Consider the following 26,500-nt stretch of genomic DNA (forward strand, 5'->3'; position numbering starts at 1 on the left):
ATAGATAGATAGATAGATAGATAGATAGATAGATAGATAGATAGATAGATATCATGCTTTCGTGTATTTGCAATACCCCAAATGCATGAAAACATGCTATGCAATTGAATGCAATGCTATGCATGTGTGTCTGTGTGTGTGTATGCAATATTTTGGGACATTGTTGTGGGGGTCTTTAAAGGACTGGCATGCATACACACACACACACACACACACCTACCACAAGAACCCTAGAATCCTTTCCTACCCTAAAATGCCTCCATTTTCCTCTGCAGCTTCTCTCAAAATGGGAACTGGAGGGATGTGAGAGCACTTCCACTCACCATTTTGAGAGGAGCTACAAAGGAAAAAGGAGTCTCTAGGGCTTGCTGGGGGAGGTATGGCTTGCAGGAGAAAAGGAAGGAGATTTCCCCCTTGTCACTATGCAGCAGCCCATCTTTGCTGTACACTTTTAGTATGGCATAATGCAAGGCAGCATAAATATTCAGGCGTCCACCATTTCACAGTTGGCACTGCAACTGGCAACCATGATGCACACTCAAGGCTTTGCGTCTGCTTGAAGAATGGTTTGGTGCACTGGAATCTGCGCTTACCCAACCGCTTGAGCAATTGTCTGGTCCTTTACAGGGCTTTGGTTCCAGGACGCTGTGTATTTTAATTCTTTCCCAAGAGACAGAGAAGGATAGAGAAATAAAAGATTAGGCAGCGCGTCTGTCATTCGGCCGCTGCCGGTTCCCCCGGGTGCCCAAGGAGAGATCCTTCTCGATGTGTGACATCTTTTATTTGATTTTAAAGACCTCCACATTTTTCAGTTAGGAAGGGATGTTGGAGCCACTTCCAAGGTACAATCCATCAGGCCACATTTGTCATAAAAAGGTGTGTGTGTGTATTGAAAAAGAAGAGGTTCTTTGGCTGTGCCACTCTCCTTGCAGACTTACAGATGTGCGTCTATTTATAAATGGAAAAGAAAAGCAGAAAGGTGACATTTTAATGTCCAAGGATGGCGTCCCACACATTTGCGGCAGTTAGGGGCACAACCTCCTCCTCACAGAGAAAACAGTGAATATAAAGAAATATATATGCATATATTATTATTTTTAAATGAGAAAACACTTCGCTAGGAATTTCACGGTCCTCCAACACAACTCTATGGTCAACTTCCACTGGAGGTTTGCAGTTCAGGATGTATTCTATGCAAAATTAGCTTGAGATCATTATGAGCAGAAGATAGCATTTTACACACAAGATAGCTCTTTCTCCATGAAAGACAATATATGTCTGCAGAACAGTATTATTTTCCACAAAGAATAATGCTCGGTCCTTGTATGTAATATTTTTTAACTGGAGACTTATTCTGTGCAAAATTCACACATGGAGGTTTTTTGCTGACAAATAGCTTTTTTCTGCATGGACACTAATATTTTATCTGCACTCAAAGGGGATCACAACCACGTGTGAATTTTGCACAGAATACGCCTCCAGCTACACAATATTCTGCTCAGGAAGCAGCATTGTCTGAATGGGAAATGGTGGTACGTTTGAATGACGCGAAAGCAAATGATGTGGAATCGTGGTGTCTCCATCCCAGCATGACCAAAGACATGGCACTTTCCTGTTCCTCGCTGCCTTGAAACCTTGTCTCCCCTCAGGCACATTAAATCCCTCTTTTGCCTGAAACTGGATGAGAGGTCTCCAATGACATGCGCTTTTTGCAAAACACAGAACTTCAAGATTTCTTTCCTCGCCTTGCTTCGCTCTGTTTTCTTCACTTTCTTCTCTGTTGAGTTTTACTCTGCTCTGTCTCTAAGGGTAAAGATTTGCCATTTTGCTCTTGTTGCTGTTGTTGTTGTTGTTGTTGTGTGCCTTCAAGTCATTTCCAACTTATGGTGACCCTGAGGTGAACCTATTGTGGGGTTTTGTTCACAGGAGTTTTGTTCAGTGGAAGTTTGCCACTGCCTAAGGTTAACCAGTGGGTTTCATGGCTCTACACAGAACATGCACAACAGAACATACAATGGTTGTAGGACAACTGAAATGGAGGCACTAAGTCATGATCATGCACCGATGACAACCATGCTCAGAAAAACCCATTACTCCTGAGTCCATGAACTGAGACAGGAGACATGAGTTCCTCATGTCTCCTGACTCAATTCATGGACTCAGGAGGCACTGAGAATATCATCTCCCAGGTTTTCCAGTGTTGATCTTAAGGTCACTGTGAATCATGGATGTGATCTGAGGAAGCTTCCCATACCAAGACCACATATTGCAGATATGTTTTGGGAACAGGATAAGACCCTGGCTTGCCAGATGGAGGAAAACTCCCCCAGACTCAAAGAACACCCATGAAGGCCATGGAGTCTCCATCCTGTTGACTTTCTTGAAGGTGATAACAAGAAGTGCCTGGGGAACTCATCCTCACAAAAGAACTCCAAAGGAGGAGAGGATTATACAGAGCCATGGCAAATGGGATGATCTGAAGCAAGAGATGTATGTTGATTTGTTTGATGGACATCATAATGTCCCTGCTGTTCCAGTTTGCTATCAACTTTGATTTATGGTGAGCCTATGAAGAAGAGATGTTCAAGTGTCCCAGTCTTCAGCTGTCCTGCTCAGGTCTTGAAAATCCATGGCCATGACTTTCTGGACTGAACCAATCTACGTCTCCAGTAGTTCCCCTCTTTTCCTACTGCACTCCACTTTACCAAGCATTATTATAAGAGCTGCATTGCCTCATGACAACCTCAGTTTAGCCATCAGGTTAGTATTGTCTCTGTACTGAAATACAATGAATGGAAGAAAGAAGATCTCAGCCTTAGTTCTCCAGAGTGACTTGAGTCCCTGGCTCTCCAAATTCTCTGATTCACTTCTAAGACATTAAAATAATAATAATACTGGCATTGTTTTCTCACCATCCTTCCCCCCCTCCATCCGTCATGGGACAGGCAACATCATTCCCCTCCATGCTTGCTTCATCTCCAGTGATCTATATTAAATATTTATCTGAAGAAACAAGCTCTGGATTGCAGGCACATTTTCCCATTATGAGCTTTTATCAACAGATGCTTCCCTGAGATACTCTCCCTTGAGCTGACTCTCCCCGTCCAATTCTGAGCCAGACTTTCTGACAATATGACATCTCTTCCTCCCCCTTCCTTCCTTCTTCTTCTTCTCCAATGACCTTTTTTCCCCCTCCCTCACTCCGTAACAAGCTGCTGATATGCCAGAATTTATGGGGTTATAAACATTTTTTATGGAACGGGGAAGGAGCTGGGTAATTCAGCAGTGCCTTTTCTAACAACAACAAGAACAACAACAGTAAATCCTGTGGGGGTGGAGACAATGCTTGACAATTATAAAGCATTATGAGAAACCACCCCCATATTGAAGCAGTTAGTGGGTTTTCAAAGGACAATGGAGCATTGGTGTTGGTTGTGTTGCTTTACCAATGAGGATCAACACTGGGCAGTGAAGTCCATGTCAGTGGGACAACAAATCCACTCCACATGTTAAAGGAGATGTCCAAAGTGCTGAGCTGATGTGGCTGGTTCAGTACTTGAATTCTGGAATTGTTTTACCATCCTAAAGGTAAAGGCAAAGGTAGTCCCTTGATATGAATACTAGTCATAACCGACTGTAGGGGGCAATGCTCATCTCTGTTACTAAGCCAAAGAGCCACCGTTGTCCAAGGACGACTCTGGTGGTCATATGGCCAGCATGACTGCACCGAACACTGTTAGCTTCCCACCAAAGTGGTACCTATCTATCTACTTGGATTGGCATGTTTTCCAACTGCTAGGTTGGCAGGAGTTCACCCCATCATGGGCCTCGAACTGCCAGCCTTCTGATCTTCATATCACGAGAATTGGTATCTTAACCACTAAGCCAACGCATCCCATCTACTGACATAATATATAGCAGCTCTTGCAGAGGAGGAATTGAGCATTCTGCTACATGTTGGTAAGGTGGTTTTCATTGAAAGAGAGACATTCAGGTTTGATAGTGGCATAAACTGTGGGCATTGTCCCTCCAATAGTAATTCACACCCTTAAAAGATCATGCCACTACATTCAGTAAGTAGGCAAATGCCTCTCATATAAGAATCCTGCCCTCTCTTGACATGTCCCTTCGACCCCCAAATTTCTAGCATTGTTGTTGTTATTACTATGTGCCTCCAAGTTGGCAACCCTATGGAAAACCTATCATGGGGTTTCCTGGGCAAGATTTGTTTGGGTGATGGTAATTGTTTTTCTCTTCCTCTGAGTCTGAGAGAGTAGGACTTGCCCAAGTATGACTGGGGCATAGAGAGTATGACTTGTGGGTTTCCACAGCTGAATAGGGATTTGAAATGTGATCTGCAGAGTTGTAGTCCAACACTCAAGCCACAAAACTACTCTGTTGTCTCTCTTCTATGCAACCATTAAAGGTTCAGGAGCCCTGTTTTTTTTTAATTTCACCTACCAACACTAGAGTAAGATGAATGAGGGAAGAAACATGTTTAATGCCCTGTCTTTCCAGAAACTAATCTCTGAAGGGTAATGGGAGAGAAGGGATACAAGAATCCGGGAAAAGGTACCATGCTGATACTGGTCTTTGAACATGTCCAAATTTGCATGCATAACAGAGCTTAACAGGTCTATCATATGCAGAATGGAAGCCTACCACCATTTTGGACAGCATGGACCAAGGATGGGGAGTGAATGCAATACACATTGCTCTTCACCATTGGTATGGTGGACTCCTAGGTATGCTTGGACCCCTAGGAGAGGCAGTCCAGCTTCTGAAAGGCATCACGACCTCCTGTCTTGCAGATAACCCATTGGTTTTTGGTGTGTGAAACATAACCCAAAAGAAGCAGAAGGGGATAGGGGTGTGAGGGAAGAGACACTGGCAAGGTTGCTCCAATGGTCATCTGGTGCTTCAAGTGTGTATTGGGCACTTCTGATGTATGCCAGGCAATCCTATTGTGCTCCAAGAAGCTTCAAAGAACCTTGATGTGCATCTAATGTACATTGCACATTCAGTCATGATGAATCAGTAACTCCATGGTCATGCAGTGGATGTTGTAATGCCATAGCAGCTCCGAGGTGAATATGGATATTGTGAAACAACTGAGTTCAATTTAGCAAACGCAGAAGGACATTTACAAAGATGGACGTCCCTAGCAGAATGCCGCCCGGAGTTGGGCGATTCTTTAGCACCTCAAGGGCAAGGTATTACATCCTAAAATTACTACCTTAAACTACCAACTATGGAGGGCAGTAGATTACTGAAATGGCGCTTGCCAGTAGAGTCAGTTAAAAGATATAGCTCATTTAAAGCCTCCTGTTTGTAATAAACTGCACTCTTCATTATTAGTTTGCAGGGTTAAGCAAATGAAGAGACCCGGTGCAGCTTCCTTGTATTTTATTTTTATTGCACATTTTAATACTGTGTCGCACCTGCTCCTCATCCTCCACAGAAATGTAACATCCAGAAGAGGAGTTAACAAGGAGCCTGTTGTGTCCATCGGAATCTAGCTGGGCCCTGGAAATTTCGTATATAAGGTCAAGTCGAAGGCTTTCGTGGCTGGCATCCATAGTTTTTTGTGGGTTTTTCGGGCTTCGTGGCCATGTTCTAGAAGAGTTTATTCCTGATGTTTCACCAGCATCTGTGGCTGACATCTTCAGAGAATGATGCTGGCGAAACGTCAGGAATAAACTCTTCCAGAACATGTCCCCATAGCCCCAAAAACCCACAAAAAAACTTGGTATATAAGCTTGGGTGGTTCTGGGACTCCCTTTTATCTGAGGTTCCAGCAACCAAATAGTTCAGAAAATAGGCAACATGATTTGAAGATGATGTTCATCACAAATGAGCCAAATGCAAGCACTTCAGGTTTCTTACATAAATGGATCAAACCCAGAGGATTTTCATCAGAGGTCAGGGAACACTTTCTCTGTAAGGAAATGCTAAAATTGTAGACCATCCCTCTTTATTTCTCCTTCCTCTCTTCTTTGGTGCCTACCGGTCTCCTTCCTTCCTTCTCTCTCTTCTTCCCTTTTTCTTTCCTCCCTCCCTCCCTCCCTCCCTTCCCCTCTTCTTTCCTACCTTCTTCTTCCCCTTCTCTTCCCTATAACCATCACCTGAAAGTCAACTGAGGGTGAAAAAAAATTATAGAGATTTATCCAGCTATATCTGGCATGGAGAAAGAGAAGAGGATCTCATTATGGCAGAAGTCAAGTTCAGCCAATGAAACTGATGATCCATTTGTTTGAATGAATCGCTATATTACAGTCAAGATTGCAAGCGTGTGTTTGCGGGAGGGCAATCCGGACTGAGCCCAGAGCAAAAGGTGCAAAGGACTCCATCCCCCAGAAAACTCACTCCATTGAGACGGAGCCCAGCATGCTTATTCTGCAGTGAAACATAAACTAAAGACACCGCTCCTTGCTCCGTCCTTTAAAGTCTGTTTGATTTGGCCCTAATGCCCAAGCAAGGGCACCTAGGATTGCTTCTGCCATGATTCATTGCCGCTTTGAAGGTCTCGACTCCTTCCTCTGCTGCTGTTGTGATTTTCTCATTATTTGTGGCTTTATTGGCTCCTATTTATTATTTTTTTATATGAGTGGCTGCGTCGTCGATGGATTGTGTTTTAAAATTGTTTTATATTGATGCTAGCCATCTTGTGGACCCTGGTTGGGGGCGGGGGAAGGGGGTGTAGAAAGAAAGGATTTCACAATAAAAGAAATAATGAATAAACTGGATTCGGGCTGGGGAGGGTTTTGAGCCATCTTTGCTTGAAAGCCACGCTTGGCGTGGAAATGGAGCCGAGTGCATGCTTGTCACTAAAGCGTGTCGAACACGCTGCCTAGATGTGCATCTGTAAAGCACAACGTGTGGATTAAATTCCAAAGAATTGCCAGCCATCGAATTATAGAATGGCTCGATTATGGAACTGAAAGTAGTCCGAAAAGTCATGTCTTGTCTAAATATGCCAGTCTCCTAAGCAGAGCTAACCCTGCTTAGCTTCCAAGATCAAATGAAATCTGGTGTCTTTAGAGTATTTAGGGTGACTGCTGGTGTCTTACCCTTGTATACATTCCTCTGTGGAAATGATTGCTCATTTGTGTTTGGTGAGGAACAGTCTCACTCCATTCAAAGTTGCAGGGATGGAGTTATGTATGAGGTGCCATCGTATGACCCACCTGCACAGGAGATGTTCCTGAGATGGACATGCACACGAGATGTCCATGCATTTTGCACATTCATCTGTGAATTAAATTGTATGCATGGGTTGTTTAGCACTAGCAGGCCATAAACCTACATGCAGTGATTCACTCTACATGTTCCCCATACAGGATCTCAGCCTGTATCTACTACTCCACATTGGTAAGCCACTCATGATTCATTCAGGGGCTCTTTTGTTTTCGGTGGTGAAGCAGAACGTTAACATTCTACCCCGATATCTTACCCCGATGGCACCAGCAATATAAATGAAGACTATGCCTTAGTCGCCAGCTCATATTGTTGGATTGCATCCTGGCGCTGGGCCATCCTCTTGACAGGTGATTCCTTCTGCCTTCCTTTACTTGGGCAATAAAATCATCTCAGCACCAAATAATTAGGTCTGACTCATAAAAGGAGGCCAGGCTGTCTGAGCCGAGACAGCGCTGGAGTCAATGTCATGCTTGTTTGATTGCAATTTTTTCTTTTATTTTGTTCCTTCCTCCATCCTTCCCTTGGTGATTTCTTCCTTTTATTTTTTAATACGGTGCTGGAACAATCCACTTAACTAAGAGCATCCTCAAGGTCATGCCAAATTGTCCTCTTCCTCTTCCGAGCCATTGCTCTACCATCAGTATGTCCAAAACCTCCAACACGTTGGCTTGTTCTCTTTGTATTGTCTTTATCTTCACCACCAAACCTGCTTGGAACCTGCACTGATATAGTTCAGCACCAAGTGTGGCTTCTCTGGTTTCTAGACAGCCAGCCATGTCCTTCTACAAGATACTCCATTGCATCCTGAATACTATACAATGTACAGTATAATCTCTTGCTGCTCTTGTTCCTCACTTCCCAAATTCATCCAGGTTGAGCACATGTAACACACACTGAATTGCTTTGGATTCTTAATAAGTTTGCCTTAGGGTCACCAAAAGTCAGAAATGTCTTGAAGGCACACAACAACAACAGTGAAGCAGCAGCAGCAATGCTGTGTTTTTCGGCACCGAGGATTTCCCCCACAATATTCTTGAAATAACCGAAACAATGTGCACCCTCGGCGTGTCAAAACAGACAGGTGCGCTTTGATCGCAACATATTTGTTTATTGTTTGTTTTATTATTGAGAACACATTTGTGTGTCTGCCTTCCTCCCCGAGAGACAAGATGGCTTCCCTGGCACACGATAAATCCCGGGTTTCTGCTGAACGCTGAGAAACTCTGCAGAGTCTTCTGCTGATGCTCAGCATACTTTTTCCTTTTCTTGATTTATCTAGTTCTCCCTTTGGTAATGCTGCTGAAATGCAGCCTTGTTGAATTCCAGAGAGAGAGAGAGAAACTCTTGCAGAGAAACAGAAATGGGTAATGGGACCCTGCAACAAGGTGCATGATCCCCTCTAACTGTCCTGGTTTGACAGGGACTGTCCCAATGAATGCCATCCTGTTTTTCCTTCTGTTTTGAACATTTCCTCGTTTCTCGCTCCTCCTCCATGTTTGTCCTCAGCTTATTCCCATTGCTGCAAACTGTGTTTAAAAATGCAAAAGGCGCTTGCATATCAATAACTCATCAGGGAGGAATGGCGAGGAAGGGATGGAACCTTGCCTTCCCTGTTGGATCAGGCAAAAGCATCCATGCGCAAGCTGCATCCATGCACAACACTTCCACATACAAAACTCTGAATCATTGAACTGAATACTATTCTGCATTGCATATATATATATGTGTGTGTGTGTGTGTGTGTGTGTGTGTGCGTGCGTGCGTGCGTGCGTGCGTGTGTCCTTGTTATCCACCAGGGTTTGGTTCCAGGACCCACTGTGGATAACAAACTCCATGGATGGTCAAGTCCCATTAAATACAATGGCATAGCAAAATGATGCCCATTATGTAAAATGGCAAAATCAAGGTTTGCTATTGGGAATTTATATGGTTAGGTAATATTTTCAAGCCATGGATGCTTGAATCCGTAAATAAAAAATCCGTGGATAAGGAGGGCCAACTATATGTGTGTGTGTGTGTGGCAAATTATTTCTGTTCTTGTTGTGTGCCTTCAAGTCTCTTCCACTTCATGGTAACCTTAAAGTGAATCTATCACTGGCGTTTCCTGACAAGATTTGCCCAGTGGACACTTTGCCTTTGCTTTCCTCTGACACATAGAGAGTGTGATTTGCCCAGCTGGGTTTCCATGGCCAAGCAGAGATTCGAACCCTGGTCTCCAGAGAACCGGAGACCTTCCACTGATGACCGATGCATGCGTATGACACCAACAGGATCCTGTGCTGTGTTTAATCTCTCTCTCTCTTCCTTTGGTATCAAGTACCAGCCTTCGGGCTCTTGCACAAAACTCATTCCTCTCCTTTTGCCCTCTGGCTTCCTTGGCAATTTGAAGATGGAGTATTTAATTTGGTCCGAGGGCCTTTTCTTCCTGGAGTCTTCTCTCCGGCTAGAGATGTGCCCGCCCTTGGGTCAACCCGTCCCAGGAGGCTGAAATCCTTGCCCCGTCCTCTGAACCGTATCTTTCCACCTCATCATTCCCCCCCCCCAACGTCTCCATCCCCTTGAGGCTCCACGCTGCTAACAAGCATCCACAATACTCTCTGGCGATGCCCGCCATTTTATTTTATCTTACTTCTTTAGCAATAGTGGCATGCAGTCTTTCTGTTGTGTGCTCATTAGTCAAGCATTGCTACGGGGCAAAGATAGAGATTGCCTTTTTCTGCTGTAAGTAAGACAGCAACATTCGGGCAACCTTCTTTTCCCCTTAGGCTACTAGAGGCTCCCTTGAGGTTCTAGGTTAACTGGTTTTCTTTCCTCTTTTGTTATTACCAGGACTTAAAAGTTGGGAAAAAGTCACTCAATACTATTACTACTAATAATAAAAGTCATGAGACCAGTCTGGGGATAAGTGAGTCTATTTTCCCCTTGCCATTTCTGTAGTCACTATGGCACAGAGGTTTGAGAGCAGGACTGAGGGGGCATCCACACTGTAGAAATAATGCAGTTTTATACCACTTTTGTTGTAGCGCCATCCTGTGCAATCCTGGGATTTGAAGTTTTGCAAGGTCTTTGGCCTTCCCTGTCAAAGAGCATTGGTGCCTCACAAAATCCCAGGATTGTGTAGGATGGACGAATGGATTGGGCTAACGTTTGCCTAAAACCTACACATCTTAAGTTTAGACACTGGCATATGTGCCAATCTCATGTCACATGGTTTCCCCCTTCCCATGTTTATACCGTCATGCATATTTTGTCCCATGTGTCCATTGGATTCCCCTCCTCTATGTGTGCATGAAAAATTGTACATATTCTCATTCACATTTTGAAAATATTTCAGAATACAGTTGGCCCTTTGGATCCGCAAGAGGTTCAGTTCCAGGACCCATGTCATGGCTGTGAAAAAATGCAAATAATTGCGCCCCGTATTATTAAATGGCGGCATATTATTATTAAATGGTGTCTGCATTCACATCACCGCCATTTGATAATATGGAGTGTTATCGACCTGTTGTATACCACAAACCTATATACTTACCTGTTCTATGCACACACACACACACACACACACACACACACACACACACACGTATTTAATGTTGCCCATATGTGGTTGAATTAAATATTGTACTTTAAATGTCTTCCTTCCAATCTAGACAGACCCATTGCTTCAATATGAATCACTGTATATTGAAATAATATCTTTCCTTCCCCTCTTTGCTTTCCTTTCTTTTGCTCCTCTTCCTCCCACCCTGAAACTGTTAGCTCTGGCCCTAGAAATGTCCCTGTGTCTCTCTGTGGGGGTAATGCACCCTATTTCCCTCCTTTCCTTCCACCATCCCTTCCCTTGGTGTTCGGCCTTTCCTGCCTGGATTTGGAACCTCACCTGCCTTGTGTTCCTGTGTTGTCGCTTAGGGAATTTGCCCGTTGGAAGGTGAGGAACACAGCCATCGAGCGGAGAGATCTGCTCCGTAACCCGGTCCCCCTGATGCCTGAGTTCCAGAGGAGCATCCGCCTGCTGGGCAGGAGGCCCACGACGCAGCAGTTCATAGATACCATCATCAAAAAGTACGGCACGCACATACTCATCTCTGCCACCTTGGGAGGTAGGTGGCCGCTGGGTCTGAACCTTCGGTTGGCAAGGATTTGGGGTTGGGGAGGCAAATGGGGAAGAGGGTCAATGGACTGTATTAGCTCTGATGCTTTGGACTTGTGTCAGAAGTCCTTTTCAGTTGTCATCTTGAAAATTGTTCCTTCAATCTATGGCTGAATCCATACCCTCCAACTTTCCCAGTTTGTGGGGACAATTAATCCTGTGCCATCCCACTTTTTCATTTGCTTTTAAAATGTCCCAGTTACTTTCTCCTCCCACCTTTGCCCTCAGCTTACTTTAATTTTTGCTGTAAACTGTGGCCCGATTTAGATGGGCCTTTGCACCGCCCCCATCATGTGCTAGGGGTTGGCCGAGGACACACCGTCCATATTGGCCTCACCCCTAGCACATGATGGGGGTGTCAAAATGGCGGCACCCTGTACACACGGGCGCCGCCATTTTGACGTGATGGACGCCTAGCGTCCACATGTCCCAGCTCCTTTGTGATGCCGCAAATGCAACATTGGCACATTGCGATGTCACAAAGGCGCTGCAAGAAGAACCTGCTTTTTGTGGGTTCTTTTTGTTCCGTGATGGAGCCGCATGGTTTGTCTGCTGCGGCTCACTCGCAGAGCAAACCAGGGCGAAGGGAGAGCGTCCTTTTTGGACGGTCTGTACCGCATCTGTGTTCCAAGGGCAATAGTAATTTGCACTTGGTTAACTAAGTCAAAGAAAAGAGGAGAGAAGTGGGCAACACCTTGCTCTTCCAAGGAGGCTCCCTCTCCATTCCCAAGATGGAGAATGTTTTGGTTTTGCCACCATTGCAATTTTTCACATGTGTGAAACCAATTGTTTTACAAGTGAGTGTTAGCAAAGAAAAACATTGGATGGTTGTTTGTGGCAGGAATCTTTCTGGTTTTTTACACTGGTATAAGGCCTTTATACACCTAGGTGTATTTTTGTGTGTGTGTGTGTGCGGCTGTTGTGCAATGGTTGTATTAATTTGGGCTGCATTAATGGAGTTCATTTTGCGTTCAGTTGCACACTCTTGGATGGTGTGTAACTCTTCATCAGAATAACCTTTGATTAACTGGAATTGTGGAAACAACAGTTTTTGCATACCCCAATGCACTGTGGGACAATAACAAGGCCTGTTGGCAGATATGTAATAGGTTACACAGTGTTGGTATACAGCAAATGTATGTCGTAGTTCAAGTGTGTAATTGCACAAAAATAGATTGGCATGCACTAGAAATATGCAGGAACTTGGCCTGTGTCTTTTGGATCTATCAGTTGCATTATGGAGTTTGCTTCATGAAGGGAAAAGACAGTAGTGTTGCGCAAAGTGCTCAAAATGCCTTTGCTTGGCCCCAAACTGCTCTGATGCAATGGGATAGTCACAAATAACCTCAGAAGAGGATGAAGTGAAAGACAGCTAGACCAGGTTCTTGACACTTTGGATTATCAGTCTCTATGTACATAGAGTTCCTTCCCAGGAGGCTCAGACAAAAGCAAACTACTGCAGCCTCTCCTAGTTTCTGTGTTCTTATAATGAATGGCCCCTTGTTAATGGAATTCCTTCTCCAGATCCCAAAGAACTTGCTGCCACTGGCTAAAGGCATTGCCATTCATCACAAGGGCTATATAGCACAGTCTTTGCATAACTCCACACATGGGGATTCACATAAGAAGAACCCCAGTGTTGGATAATGGGGCTTAGTTTTGAGCAAACTGGTGTAGGACCACGCCGTGTGTTTCTGTTTTTCCATGCGGCAGTCCATTCACGAAGGACACCGTTATCACCTTCTTGACCTCCTGCCACCTGGCACATTCCTTCCCCGTCTCCCTCGAAATCCCTCACAAACGCCGACCTTTTGACGGTGAAATATATTTTTAATTTTGCCCAGGCACGGCGGTGAATTATTCACCGCAGCTTGTTCGCGCGCCTGTTTTTACGACACAACACTGTAAAATATGCACGGGCTTTGTAACGGGAGCTGGCGATGGACAGCGGCACTAAGCGTTCCATCAGCCCCCGATGCAGAAGACGCGAGGAAGGGAAGCCGCCGGGGGAACCGTACAAGGGGAATGAAAGATTCGTCTTGACGGCAGTAAAGAGGAAGATGATGCAAATAGAGCCTCTTGGGAGCATGCATTGTGCATGAGCAGAAGGATTCGCCTGGTTGGAGACTGCAGGCTTGCCTTACTCCCAACCCACCCAGGATATACGACCCATCAGCCCTTGACAGTCCATAGCTTCTCCATTTCATTAGAACAATCCACAAATTAACCCCACAGAGCTCTGAAATCTGCTCAGCACATCAGTGGCCATTTTCTCAGTGCTGATCTTTACCCATAAAGGGATTAAACGAATGCATTCTCCTTTCCGTCTCATGGTGATGTGACCTAGTAGCCACTTCTGCAAGGACAGTACCACCTCAAGCTGCAGGCTGAAAAGGCATATCTTCATACAAGTTATTCTTTCACGAACGAGAAGAGAAAAACAATACCTTTCCAAAAACCATACAGGAGCAAGTGGGGTCTGATGTGCTCAGATTCCAATCAGACCAGATTCTGGGAGTCACCAAGTGGAATAAAACCACTTGCGTAACAAACGGACATTGTGGCTGGCATCTCATTCACAACCTATGTATGTGCAGCAGATATAGAAGCAGAGTTGTGTGAAATTGTTGTCTGTGGAAATTGTGCCTTGCGGGTTGTGCATTTCACAACAGCTCGTGTGGCTGATGTCCATTGCACAATGTTGCTACCCTTCCCGGGGGTTGCATTGTGCTGGCTTGGCACATCTCTGCAGGAAGAGATTTACGCTATGCTGAGCTGACGCTGGTTGTTGATTATCGTGGCTGATTTGTGGATGCAGAGCATAATTAATATATGCAAAAGAACATTTATGCAGCCATAACCCTGATCAGATGGGAAGCTGCAATGGCCCACAGCTGTTGGCAGAACTGGTGCCCTAAGATATTGCTCCATGGGCCAGTAGGTAAATAGCAAGCTTCCTTCCCAGTGAGTGAGAATAAAGGGATGTGCACCTGTGACCATCTCATCTAGTTATCTCCTGCTACTCTCAAAGCTTTCATAGGAAAACCGTGTTTTTTTGCCACAATATAGGCCATCTAAGGATCAAGTGCCACCAAAGAGCCTTGAAGGCCACATATGGCCCCAGGGTCACATTGCCACCTTTCCATTTTATAAGCTCCTATTGACTCCCTTGGAGGTCTCTCAGGAGTGGGAAGCACCTCTCACATCTGGAAGTCCTATCTTCTTGCTGCGCTTTCCTTCCTCCCAGCTTCATCCAATCCACATCTGTGTCCCCTTTGCACAAACCCAAGCAAGGATCTGCCTTCCCCATTTTTATTTTGAGTTTCCAAGAAAAGAGCCAGCGCCGAGTGGTTTCTGGGAATGTGTCCGCTCAAGGATGGAGTGGGCAGTGCTGAGAGCTAATTTGCAGGGAATGCCCTGAAGGGAAGATGGCTTTGAACATTGCGCCTACTTAATAAATGGGAAATTAGGACTTAATAATGCAGCAAAAATCTATTAACCCTCCTTGATTGCTGACGCTGGCTTTTTCATCGGGGATGGGCTGCTCTTTTCCCCTTCCAGATCTATAGACGGCAACAGTTTCACAAGTGAAGATGGAGGCACACCACACTTTCCTACCAATCGCTGTTACACCCAAGACACACACAGAGAGCAAGCAGGTTTTCCAGAGACTGGCACCATATGTGTCCCACTGCCTACTATTTATTTTTTAACCCCTAGAAACTATCCGCAGACTGTCTTCTCATGGCTCTAGCAACTAGTCTAGAGACCATCATCTTGTTCTTTTCAGTGTAGAAGAAAAGCTTGTTCCGGCACAGAAAATTCTGTTCTCTCCAGAAAAACAACTCAATTTTGTAGAGAATAAATCCCAAACTGAAAAGGTTCATGTCAGCCTGGGTTTTTATTACTGTGTGGATGAAAGGCCTCCTAAGAAACTCTTTGGATGCCACTTTGTGTTTCATGGAAGAAGAAAAGTGAAACATAATTGAAGTGTGAACATCAAGTGCTAAAAAATAGCCAGAATTTTGAATATTAGTTAGGTTCGGTGATAGGATTTTGTTGGTTTTAAGATGCTCACCAAAATTCCTCATGTTGCGCTAAGACCCTTGGCAAGATAATCCATGGATTTTTGCTCCTTTGTGAGACATGTGGAACATTTCAGAGATATTGAATTCACACTGAATCATGTACGCAGGCGTTTACTTTTACTATTTTAAAGTATGGAATGGCAATGTAGTTGGAAATCGGAGAAACCCAACAACATTGAGTCTTTCACAAGCTTAGTATTAAAGTCCTAGAGAAGTTTGATGTGAGCATATTGTTCATTTCTCAGGAGATCTTGTCCCAACATGAAGCAAATTTCTGTACCGCTCCTATGATGTACTTTGAAGCTCTCTTGGGGATGTTTTGTGCCTTGATTGGAAATCAAAGTCCCTATCTATTTTCCTGTTCTCTAGCCCTGATGAATGCCTTGCTATTTTTACAATGCATTGTTAACATCATTTTCAAAGTGAGGCCCTCAATTTTCAGTTCTTCCAGCTTCTAGACCTCTGTTCCAGGTCAATAGAAGTAAACTCCCTTGAGTCTTGCATCTGTTGGGGAGGATTTCTAGGTACATCTTGACCCAAATTCATACTCAGGGACATTAAGATCTAAATCCTATGGGACTTAATTTGGGAAAACTGAGTTGAAATATTGAATCAGTGGGGTTTGCATAAGTGTTGACACCCCTTTTGGCAAGTGGTTTAATATATATCTTCGGTCTGGGGTTACCATTCGGATTCTAGTCTAAGGTAGAATCGTAGAGTTGTAAAGGATCTCAAAGGCCATATAGGGCAGTGGTTCCTGAACTCTGGTCCTCCTGATGTTTTGGACTTCACATCCCAGAATTCCAGACTGCCAGACAAAGTAGTTGGGGCTTCTGGGAATTGAAGTCCAAAACATCTGGAGGACCAAAGTTTGGGAACCACTGATCTAGTGCAATCCCTTTCTGTGTAGGAATATGTAACTAAAGCACTCCTGAAAGATGGCCATCTACCGCTGTTTGAAGACCTTCAAAGATGGAGGGTCCATCAACACATGATACAATGAGAATGAGAATGTCCTCCTGTTCCTCCTCCTCCTTCTGTCTCTTTCTCTTCCGCCATCACCTCCACCTCCTTCACTATATTATGCTTTTTGCATATCTTGAAGAAAAGAAACAACCATCTTCTTAGATATTAAAACAGTTCAAGACAAGCTATAGGAATGTGAGCGGAGTAGTCCGTTATACCATTGGACTCCCTTGCCAAGGTTGGCTCTATCCAAGGACTGACTCAGGTGGCTGCCTTGAGTGAGATGCAAAGGCAGCCAGATCTGTCCTGGACTCTCTATGCTACTCTGCTGTAGAACTTGGATTTCTTTTATTTTCTGCCAAATAAGAGATGGAAGGAGAGTGGAAATTGGTAAGAAGGAAGTATGTGATGGAAGATAACTGGGGAACAGAGGAAAGAGCCAATATGAAGCTCTTGACCCTAATCTCTGGATTATCTTGTGGGCATTGTGCCAGGGTTGTCAAATGTGTACTCAAAGCTTTCCTTCTAAAATGAAAGTGGGGCTATTTGGAATTTGGCAGCGCTGGCCATGTTTTGCAGTATGTTTTTGCATTGATGCCATCCGTCTCAGTTTCTCCTGGTCTTCAAAGTAATGCTCCTGTTCTATTTATAATGTTATTGATTGCACCCAGATGTGGACCTTGAGGTTTGCCAACCTCTCTTCACTCCCTGTCTTAAGTCACTTTGTTTGTCAGTACTTCGTCCAATGTGGTGACCTCTCTCTCTTTCCTCTTTTTTTCATCCTAGGAGAGGAAGCCTTGACCATGTATATGGACAAAAGCCGACTTGACCGAAAGTCAGGCAATGCAACCCAAAGCGTTGAGTCCCTTCACCAGCTCGCCTCCTCCTATTTCGTGGACCGGGATGGAACCATGAGACGTCTCCATGAGATCCAGATCTCTACTGGAGCGATCAAGGTACACCTTGCGTTGCATTTCTTTGGCTTTAAGGAAGCTATCCTTGGACTGGGATGGTGGTGATGGAGATGGTGATGATGATGATGATGATGATGATGATGATGATGATGATGATGATGAAAATGGTGGAGATGGGATGATGGTGTTTGATGATGATGATGATGATTTATATCTTGTTTTTTTCCAGTCTGGGAATCAAGGCAACTTAGACAAATTAAATTATATACCACTAAGAGCTGTCCTCAATAAAACATATAGGAACTTGGGATATAATCAAATCACTAGAATTAAAACCAGCATGGTCTAGTGGTTTGAGTGTTGGATTACAGCTCTGGGAGACCAGGGTTCAAATCCCTCCTTGGCCATGGAAACCTACTGGGTGACCTTAGCCTAGTCATACACTCTCAGCCGCAGAAACCCTTTTGTAGGTTTGTCTTAGGGTCACCATCGGTTGGAAACAGCTAGAAGATCCTCAACAACAAAGTTGTTTCTTGTGAACAGAAAAATTGTAAGGTGTAGTTTTGCCAACTCACCTCATCTCTTCCCCTTCCCTTCTTTCCCTTTCCCTTCCCATGGCAACCCTTGACACAGAAGGATGTTGAAGTAGGGTAGCCTGAACCTCACACTTACCAGTTCCAGGGCAATGCCGAGCCATGGAAAGTAGAGACACAAATGGTCCCAAGAGTCATGGCAATAACCGAAGTGATGCAGAGGCAGGGACGATCATCTTTGCACCTGGGTGGAGAGCTTGTTGAATGGCATATGTTGTTCCTATTCAGCCTTTTGTGAGCTAAGCTTTATTTGGAAAGTCTTTTCACCGGCTCTCCAGTGTATGGGCAACATGAGGCTACAATACTGCTGGACAAAAGGCTTTGAGATTTGAAGTGGTCAGGGACGCAGAGCGAGGCACAGGATCGCTTCTGTGGAGGGCAGACAAAGGAACCGAGAATGGGCCTTCAGACAAAAAAAAAGAGAGAGAGAGAGAGAGAGAGAGAGAGAGAGAGAGAGAGCCTTTTCTGTCCTTGAAAAGCAATCTTCTGGTGTGGCTGGAAGAGGGGGGAATTCATATTCTCTCTGCAATTGACCGATGAAGCTGTCACAGGGAGCAATTTCCGAAAGGTTTGGTCTCCGTGATCACACTGGATGTCAACAGGGCAGGGCCTCTTTCTTTGCAACACTGAAGCCTGAGAAGCCTGGACACCTCCTGATAGATTGCCCCAAATCTTCTCGTCTTTACCTGAAAGGATTGGGGGGATACTTCAACTGTGTTAGAGAACAAGGGTTTGAGAATGAGAAAATGAAGCAGGTGATAGTAACTGATACAGTATATGGACATGTCCAGTTAAAGGAAATGTGAGTTCCTGGCATCACCACCACCACCACCACCATCATCATCATCATCTACTTTCCAAGTTTAATGAGATGTTTCTCAAGTATGTAGGTCAGAGGAGAAGGATCTTTAACTTGAGGTCTCTGAGGAGCTGTTATGACTTTCTCCATTGTAAATCTGAGTCAATGTGCTCATGGATCATTTCAGAAAAAAAACTATCTTAGGATCTGTAGATCTTCACTGCCAGGTTTGTATAGAGGCAGGAGCAGACAAGTGTTCTAGGACTGGGAGACCATTTTCACACCCATGTTCCCCCAAAGAGTGCACCATTGCATTTTGGCTAATGAAAATCAGCCCCAAATGAAGACATCAGCACTGGAATTGGTTTACACTTTTTATTTACCTTTATATTTGACTGATTTTTTAAACTTGTGGCAGACCACCTGCTCCCCACCACTGATCTATGTTAACTGATAGCAGCTGTCTAGAGACAGAAATCTGATACCTTCTCTGTTGCACCATCTGCTTCACAAAAGATAGGTGCTTTGCACTCTGGGATCTAAGAATGCTTTGGGATTTATATCCTTCTGGTCATTCCCAATTCATCCTATTTCTATGGGGTGGTAGAGATTGCTTGGTTCTCTGTTGTCAAATGTCATGATTTGAGCTTTGCTTCGCTTCCCACTGCTCTAGGTGACTGAAACACGGACAGGCCCATTGGGTTGCAACAGTTACGACAATCTGGACTCTGTGAGTTCCGTCCTTCTGCAAAGCACTGAGAGCAAACTCCACCTTCAAGGTAAGACCCAAGGGACAGCTCTGCTTTGCTAGCAAAGGGATTGAAGAACAAGGTGGACTCTATTGCTCCATTCTCTGTTTCTGCTCTGTGGGCGGATTCCAGCCTTCATTCCAAAGCTTCCCCAAAGCTAGACAGTCTATCCAGCTCTTCTATCCCATTCCATCATCCAGGTTAACTTTCCTGTATCTACCCCCATGGTTTCCTTGCAGAAGACCCCAAGCGCAATACCAAGCTGAAGTGTTGTCTCAGGTGGCATTGATGACAAGGACCTCTTCATGAGATCTTGGAAAGCTGCCACCATTGAGATGAGAAAGGTCCATTCTGGATGGATGGATGGATGGATGGAAAGCCATTCTGATTCTGAAGGTGCCACCACTGTTGCCAACTTCCCTCTTCTGGCTCCATCCTTTCAGACTCTTGCCAACTGAGCCCAGCCAAAGCTGGTGAGGCTGGTGTCTTGGGGATGTTGCTCTTTTCTCAAAACTAGTCTCTGAGCCCCAGCAGACTGCCAGTTCCTGACAGTGGCTTGTCGTGTGTGGCTGCTGATCATATTGGAGGAGACAAAGTCACGATCCTTTAACCTGCGGCCCTGTGAATCATTCTTAATGAGGCCTCGCAAAAGCAGCTGGAGAGGAAAGGCAAAAATCTTAGCTAATTATTCGAAGAACCACCTTCTAGATTGTGGCAGGGTGGGGAGGAAGGACGAGACACAGCTTTAAAGGTAATGGGCATATTATATGAAAACCATTCTTTCCCCCCAGCTGAGTAACCCTTGCGATGCCTGCTTTATACCAGGTCAGAGTCTTTGGTCCACCTGGGCCAAAATTGGCGACATGATCTCTCCATGATCTTTCCCAGGCTAGTCTCACTGAGATGCATGAATGTAGGAATGGGGAATGTCATTGTTCAACTGCAGGGCAACATGTTCCCAATCCTTATCTCAACAAGGTGGTTAAGGGAATCACATTGGTCCCTATGGAGAGGAAGGCCACGTTGCTGCTGCCATGAAAGAGAAGCTACTAAAATTCCCAAAGAAGAATTGCAAGTGCTAGATGCTTCCCCCCCTTTCCTTGAAAGAGCGAGTTCACAACCCTGATCCCGCTGTCAATCCTCCTCCTTCCCTTCTCTGTCCCCAAATATCTATATTTACTTCAGTGCTGCAGCTATTCTTCCTGACAGATGCCACTACGCCCCTCTCGCTTGAGAAGTAGGTCAGACAAAACTAGGTGATGGACAGCCAACAGGCAGAGAGTTCTCCGCTGGACTGGAGGTCCAGAAATAAGAGAAGTCTGTTTTGTGCCTCTCGGTCTGCATTTTTTAAAGGAAAACATTCCAACCGCTATTAACGTTATCAACACTGGAACAGGCAACCAAGGGCAGTAGCTTTCCCTCATCTCTGAATGAGAATGCTGCTCTTTCTAAGCTGCTAGACAACCATGCCCTTCTGCAGTGACCTTCAATCTATATCCATGGCCATCTGGCTACTGGGAGGTATAGATGTGGACAAGCCTTGGAAACATTCCTTTGGAGGACTATAATTCCCAGAATATTCAAGGGTGCATTCAGACTGTAGAAAATAATGTGGTTTGATACTACTTCACATGCTATATAGCTCCATCCTATGGAATGGCAAGCCACCTTGAGTCTCTGCACTGGGAGAAAGGTGGGGTTTAAATAAACATCATCATCATCATCATCATCATCATCATCATCATCATCATCATGGGATTTGTCATTTTACAAGGTATTCTCTCCCCAAAGTGTCAGTGCCTCAAAACTATAAATCCTAGGAATCTGTAGGATGGAGCCATGGCCATTGGAATGGTGTCAAATGGCATTATTTCTTCAGTGTCGATGCACCCCAAGCCAACATGGCCATTGCCTTCTGGAAGCTGTCACACAAAGAGGTAGTACAACGAAGCAAATGTTGGGGCTGACATATCTCGGGAATGTTACTGATTTTGAACTTCGGTTCTTGGCATGCACCAGTCACCATTGGATTGTGGGAGCTGCAAAACAAGGAGTGACCCTTTCCAAACTCTTGATGCAACATGTCTGAGGCCTCAGGGAGCAAAAGGTTTGGCCTTCATATAATGATCACCCCCCACAAACTCACACACACACTTTCCAGTGGCAAGATCTGGATGAGACCACAGCTGGCCTCTTCTTTCTTCTTGCCTTGGCCCTGGTGGATTCTTCCTTTCTTTCTCCTTCCACTCCAATGAACTGTCAGCATTAGATAAGCACAGTCCAGAACCACAGTGACACAGACCAGATGGGTAATTGACCTTCCCTTCTTTGTTAAGCCATGTTTCAGCCAAACTGCTGGAGCTTTGGGCTCCTTTGTCTGCCAGTCTTGAAATCCCAGATCTTGACGGCACAGCCAGGGTTGGGGATTCTCAGCGAGGAACTCCATTCCTTTCCTCCTTGCCACAGACATCCCCGTGCGCATCGGAAACTGAGTCTGACAGGCAGAACTTATCAGGTATGAGGAAACAGCTGTGAATGCTCCGTGGGCCTGGGGCTCTCTGATGCAAAGCCACAGAGTTGGGGAGAGCGGCAAGAGACTGGAGAGAAAATACAGATCGCTGTGCATTTGTGTGTCTGAATGTTGTCTCTGAGAAACACAGGGATGTGTTCACCCACTGGAAAAGGGAGACAGAGTCTCCTCTTGCTGACCTTGGAAAGCCCACCTTTCCTGCTCCTTCTCAACCCGTGATGCAAGTGAAACTGACAAAACCAGGGCAGCTGTTGCGTTCACTTTTGCATTCATTCAGGACTCGCTCTGTGCTGGGAAAGACCCTTGGCTGCCCACATTTTCCTTACAATGGTGGAGAAAGAGATGATCTCCTTGGCTTATTTTGATACCACCCTTTGCCACAATGTGTGTGTTTGTGTGTGGTGCCCTCACCTTTCCATTTTATTCTCATAACTATCCTACAAAGTATATTAGGTTGAGAAAGAGAGCTGCCTGCTAGTAAGTTAGCCAATGAAGGCTAATAAGTTAGCCAATGAAGCTTCCAAACCCATTCCTGGTAAAATTTAAAATCTAAAGCCACTCTCCAAGGTGGTGGACCCTGTTCCCCCAATAGTTTGTCTTTTCTGATAGCTCCTTAAAACTTGAGGCTTAATGCCAGAATGGACTTGCCATCCTGTTGGCATGGGGCATACCAGCCACTACCGCTGGAGCTCTCATTTGTACTCTTCATTTCCATCATCTCCTTCCCTCCCTTTCTCTTTGCTAGGTCTCCAGGTCATCTTCCCTCAGTACTTACAAGAGAAGTTTGTGCAGTCGGCGTTGAGTTACATCATGTGCAATGGAGAGGGAGAATATGTTTGCCGAGACAGCCAATGCGGTTGCCAGTGTGCCGAAGAATTCCCACAATGTAATTGCCCCATCACCGACATTCAGATCATGGAGTACACCTTAGCCAACATGGCAAAGTCTTGGACAGAGGCCTACAAAGATCTAGAGAACTCAGGTAATGGTGGGAGAAGGGGGGACAGATTTTTCCGTCAGTAAGCCAGTATGGTCTGCCCCAGAAGATGGGCATCATACAATCCTCCAGATGCTGTTGAACTGCAGATCTCAGAGGACTTAGCCAGTATAGCCAATGGTGAAAGATGCTGGGAGCTGTAGTCCAACAACCTTCAGAGGGCCACTTCCAGTCTACTTGGACTGCCAGCAGTTTTCCTGGGTCTCAGGTAGAGCTCCTATCCATTGCAAATTTACCTTTTTAAAACTGAACTTGTATAGGATTGAACCCAGGACCTTTTACAGCAGTGGTGACTCCTCCTGAAGTTTTTTCTGCCTAGACCTTCCTGAACCAATGCATGAAAATGCTGAATGGGAATGGCACTCTAAAGGCAGCTGGAGGGTCATGGTTGACCATCCCTTTCCACATGTAGAGCAGATATTCTGCTGTGAAGGATTGGCCCAAGATATATATTTTCCCAAAGCAAAGGAGAAGATAATGCTCACCTCCTATGGCAAGTACAGAAGTACAGAAGACTGAGAGTTGAGTCTTTCTTCACCAGTAGTGACAGGGAAATGGGCTAGTTTATAAAGTGCAGGAGAAACTATGTGTTGCACACAGCTTTGGCATCCAACAGAAGAGACTCAGAAAGAATGGCTCAGGGGGCTATTTTTGCATCCTCCCCAGCATCTATTTGAATGTACTTTCCTCAACCTGCCTAACAGTAGTGCCTGTCACAGACAAAATCAAAGTACCACCATCTAAAGAAAAAAGTGCATACTACACTCCTCTCCCCTTCCAAAGAATCTCCTCTTGATATGTGTGCATATTTATGTTTTCTCAGATGAATTTAAATCTTTCATGAAGAGGCTACCTAGTAACCATTTTTTGACCATTGGGAGCATCCACCAGCACTGGGGGAATGACTGGGACCTCCAGAACCGGTACAAACTCCTCCAGAGTTCCATGGAAATCCAGCGCCAGAAGATCCAACGCACTGCCCGCAAACTTTTTGGCCTCAGCATCCGCTGTCGGCACAACCCTAACCACCAGCTGCCTCGAGAAAGGTACCCGCATCCTTTGTTTACCTGTCTTCGCGTGAGTTTGTGTACAATGTTGTAGCACTGATGGTGCTGGTGAGACAAGGCAATGATGAAAATAATACAGACGTCAGGGATGGATATTGACTTCAATGGCAGTGGGATGATGAATCCTCCCAGAGTTTCATCCTAGGTTGCCGTCCCTGATGCTGAACCTATTTGGGGCTGTATTTGAGCACTGTAGAGACCTTGTGGTCAAAACCTTATGGTTGAGAATAGATCAGAGTGAACTCACTCCCTTGCTGTGACATGGAAGCCATCAGCCACCATTGTACAACACTGTTTTATTTACTCATCTGGCACAATGTTATCCAAACAGCATCTTGCATAAGCAGTGGTGGAGCAGAGCTGGGGCTCAGAGAGTCAGAGCACCGAGACACTTTGATGAGGAACGACAACAAAATTGTCTGTCTCATTCCCTCTGGCATCCCTGTCACTTCTGAGCATAGCTGCAAGTAGCTGTTGTGATATGTATGTGTGGAGTTGGGGCAACAAAATTAATTTATTATTGCAAATTATCAAGTTTTATATAAATCGTGTTGGGATGGCTTGGTCTCCAACGGGCAACTGAGACCAAAAAAGACTTATTCCCAGTAGAGATGCAGATTTGTAAACCTGCTCTTAGACCCAACTAGAGTAGTCTCATCCAATCAATGGTTTAATGTTTATGGAGATGTCATTGGTGCAACAGGGCTAACTCCAGTTGCATCTTGTAATAGGATTTAGATCTAGAAGTGGTAGAACTGGATATAGATCAGGGGTTGGGAAGTAATGGGGGCCATTTTTGATGTGAATAGATCCTATGGGCCTCACTAGTATGGTCAAGAGAGCAGGAAAGTTGTACTGTGTCGCTTCTGGTTCTGGTTTCAACTGATTTGGAGGGACCGGGGCAAGATGTGGTGAGCATTAGTTTGTTGGTTGATGGGAGTTGTAGTCAACTACACTTCGCCTACCTTTGTTCTAAACAAACCTGCTTCATGCAAAGGCGGGAGGGGGGGACCATGCTGGGAAGACAAGATTGGGATGAAGTAGAAATCATACATATATTATTTTTGATTCATCAGCTTAGAAATAAAAGCTTCGGAAGAGGCACCTAGCATCTCTCCAGTCAAGCGTACTCCAAAGCTTTTAGATAAATATGTCTTTAGCATTTCACTTCTATTTGGGGAAAGGGAGTGGGGTGGCGGGGGGAGTGAATCCAGCGAGGCAGAAAGACTGTCTCCGGCGAATGCTATCAAATCTGGGTGAGATGGGACAAAATGCGTGATGGCAGCTGAGTTTTTAAATGAGTGATGTGCCTGAACTGTTTAAGTCAACACCACCAGGCATATTAGCATTTTTCCCTCGTGTTTGTCATTCTGTATTTCGAGCAAATTGGGCGGAGGGAGGGAATTGGCTGGGAAGAAATTGAAAGAGAGGGGGAAAAGGAAGCAATTCTACTTTGGCCTAGAAAACCCTTCTTGGTTAGAGGTCTGGATTTTTTAAGAGAGAGAGAGAGAGAGAGAGACTCTTTTATAAGATCCAGCTGTGGACATCATTAAAGAAGATGGAGATAAGGAACAGGGCTCATTCTATACGGAGGCTCTCTGTGGCATCAAGGCAGCTCCAACAATGGCAGCCAAGGCAGATGGCATTCAAAGGGAAGCCTGTATAAATGGGGAGAAACTGGAAAGTCAAGTAGCTTGGTGGTATGCCATCCGAACATCAGTACAAGACGTTGTCCTTGGCATCTCTAGAAAGGGCTGTGAGAGACCCCTTCCTAAAATCCATGACATCGAGACAATATAAATTAGGGTTTCTATCAGAGGTAACAATCCCATAGTCCCCCAGACATATTTGAACTACAGTTTCTAGCTTTTGTCTCCATTGGCTATGCTATCTAGGATGGCTCAGCATCTGGAGGTTTGCATCCTGGACACTTGTGCCCTAAATCCAGTTGTTAGCCACTGACTAGATCCATTCAGACAATGGAGTCAACATTAGTGTTGATTTCCCACTTTTCCATGGATCCAATAGGTCTATTATAGTTGGAATGCACAGCTGGATTTAGGCAAAAGACTAGGCAACCTAGGGCCCACCACATCTGGGGCTGGACTTCCAGTTGAATTGGTGGTCTGATTCAGATTAACAGATCATACTAGCCCACAGAGGAAGAATTGGAACCAAGGGATGCTGTCATCCACAAGGTTGACTCATCAAACCTTCAGGAAAAGGGAATCCATGGTCTGAACATTATTGGTTAGTCCCAGCTAGAGTAGACCCAGTGAATAAATGAATTAGAAAGTCAACCTCTATATCAGTGGTTCCCAACCTGTGGGTCACAACCTCTTTGGGGATTGAATGACCCTTTCACAGGGGTTGCCTAAGACCATCGGAAAACACATATTTCCAATGGTCTTAGGAACTGAGACACCTCTCCTCTATGGCTGGGAGTC

The 26,500-nt window shown here is 44.9% G+C and overlaps 1 protein-coding gene across 1 annotated transcript in view; it reads left to right on the plus strand.

Moving 5' to 3' along the window:
- BRINP1 (BMP/retinoic acid inducible neural specific 1) overlaps positions 1-26,500 on the plus strand; it is a 63,796-nt gene that overhangs the window by 31,359 nt on the left and 5,937 nt on the right. Inside the window, exons 3-7 of the mRNA XM_042480170.1 lie at positions 11,110-11,300; positions 17,191-17,360; positions 19,384-19,489; positions 22,735-22,971; positions 23,810-24,032. Of these exons, the coding sequence (XP_042336104.1) occupies positions 11,110-11,300; positions 17,191-17,360; positions 19,384-19,489; positions 22,735-22,971; positions 23,810-24,032 (927 nt within the window). The remainder of the gene's footprint in view (positions 1-11,109; positions 11,301-17,190; positions 17,361-19,383; positions 19,490-22,734; positions 22,972-23,809; positions 24,033-26,500) is intronic.

The sequence above is a fragment of the Sceloporus undulatus genome, chromosome 7 (assembly GCF_019175285.1).
Source record: "Sceloporus undulatus isolate JIND9_A2432 ecotype Alabama chromosome 7, SceUnd_v1.1, whole genome shotgun sequence".
Lineage (NCBI taxonomy): Eukaryota > Metazoa > Chordata > Lepidosauria > Squamata > Phrynosomatidae > Sceloporus > Sceloporus undulatus.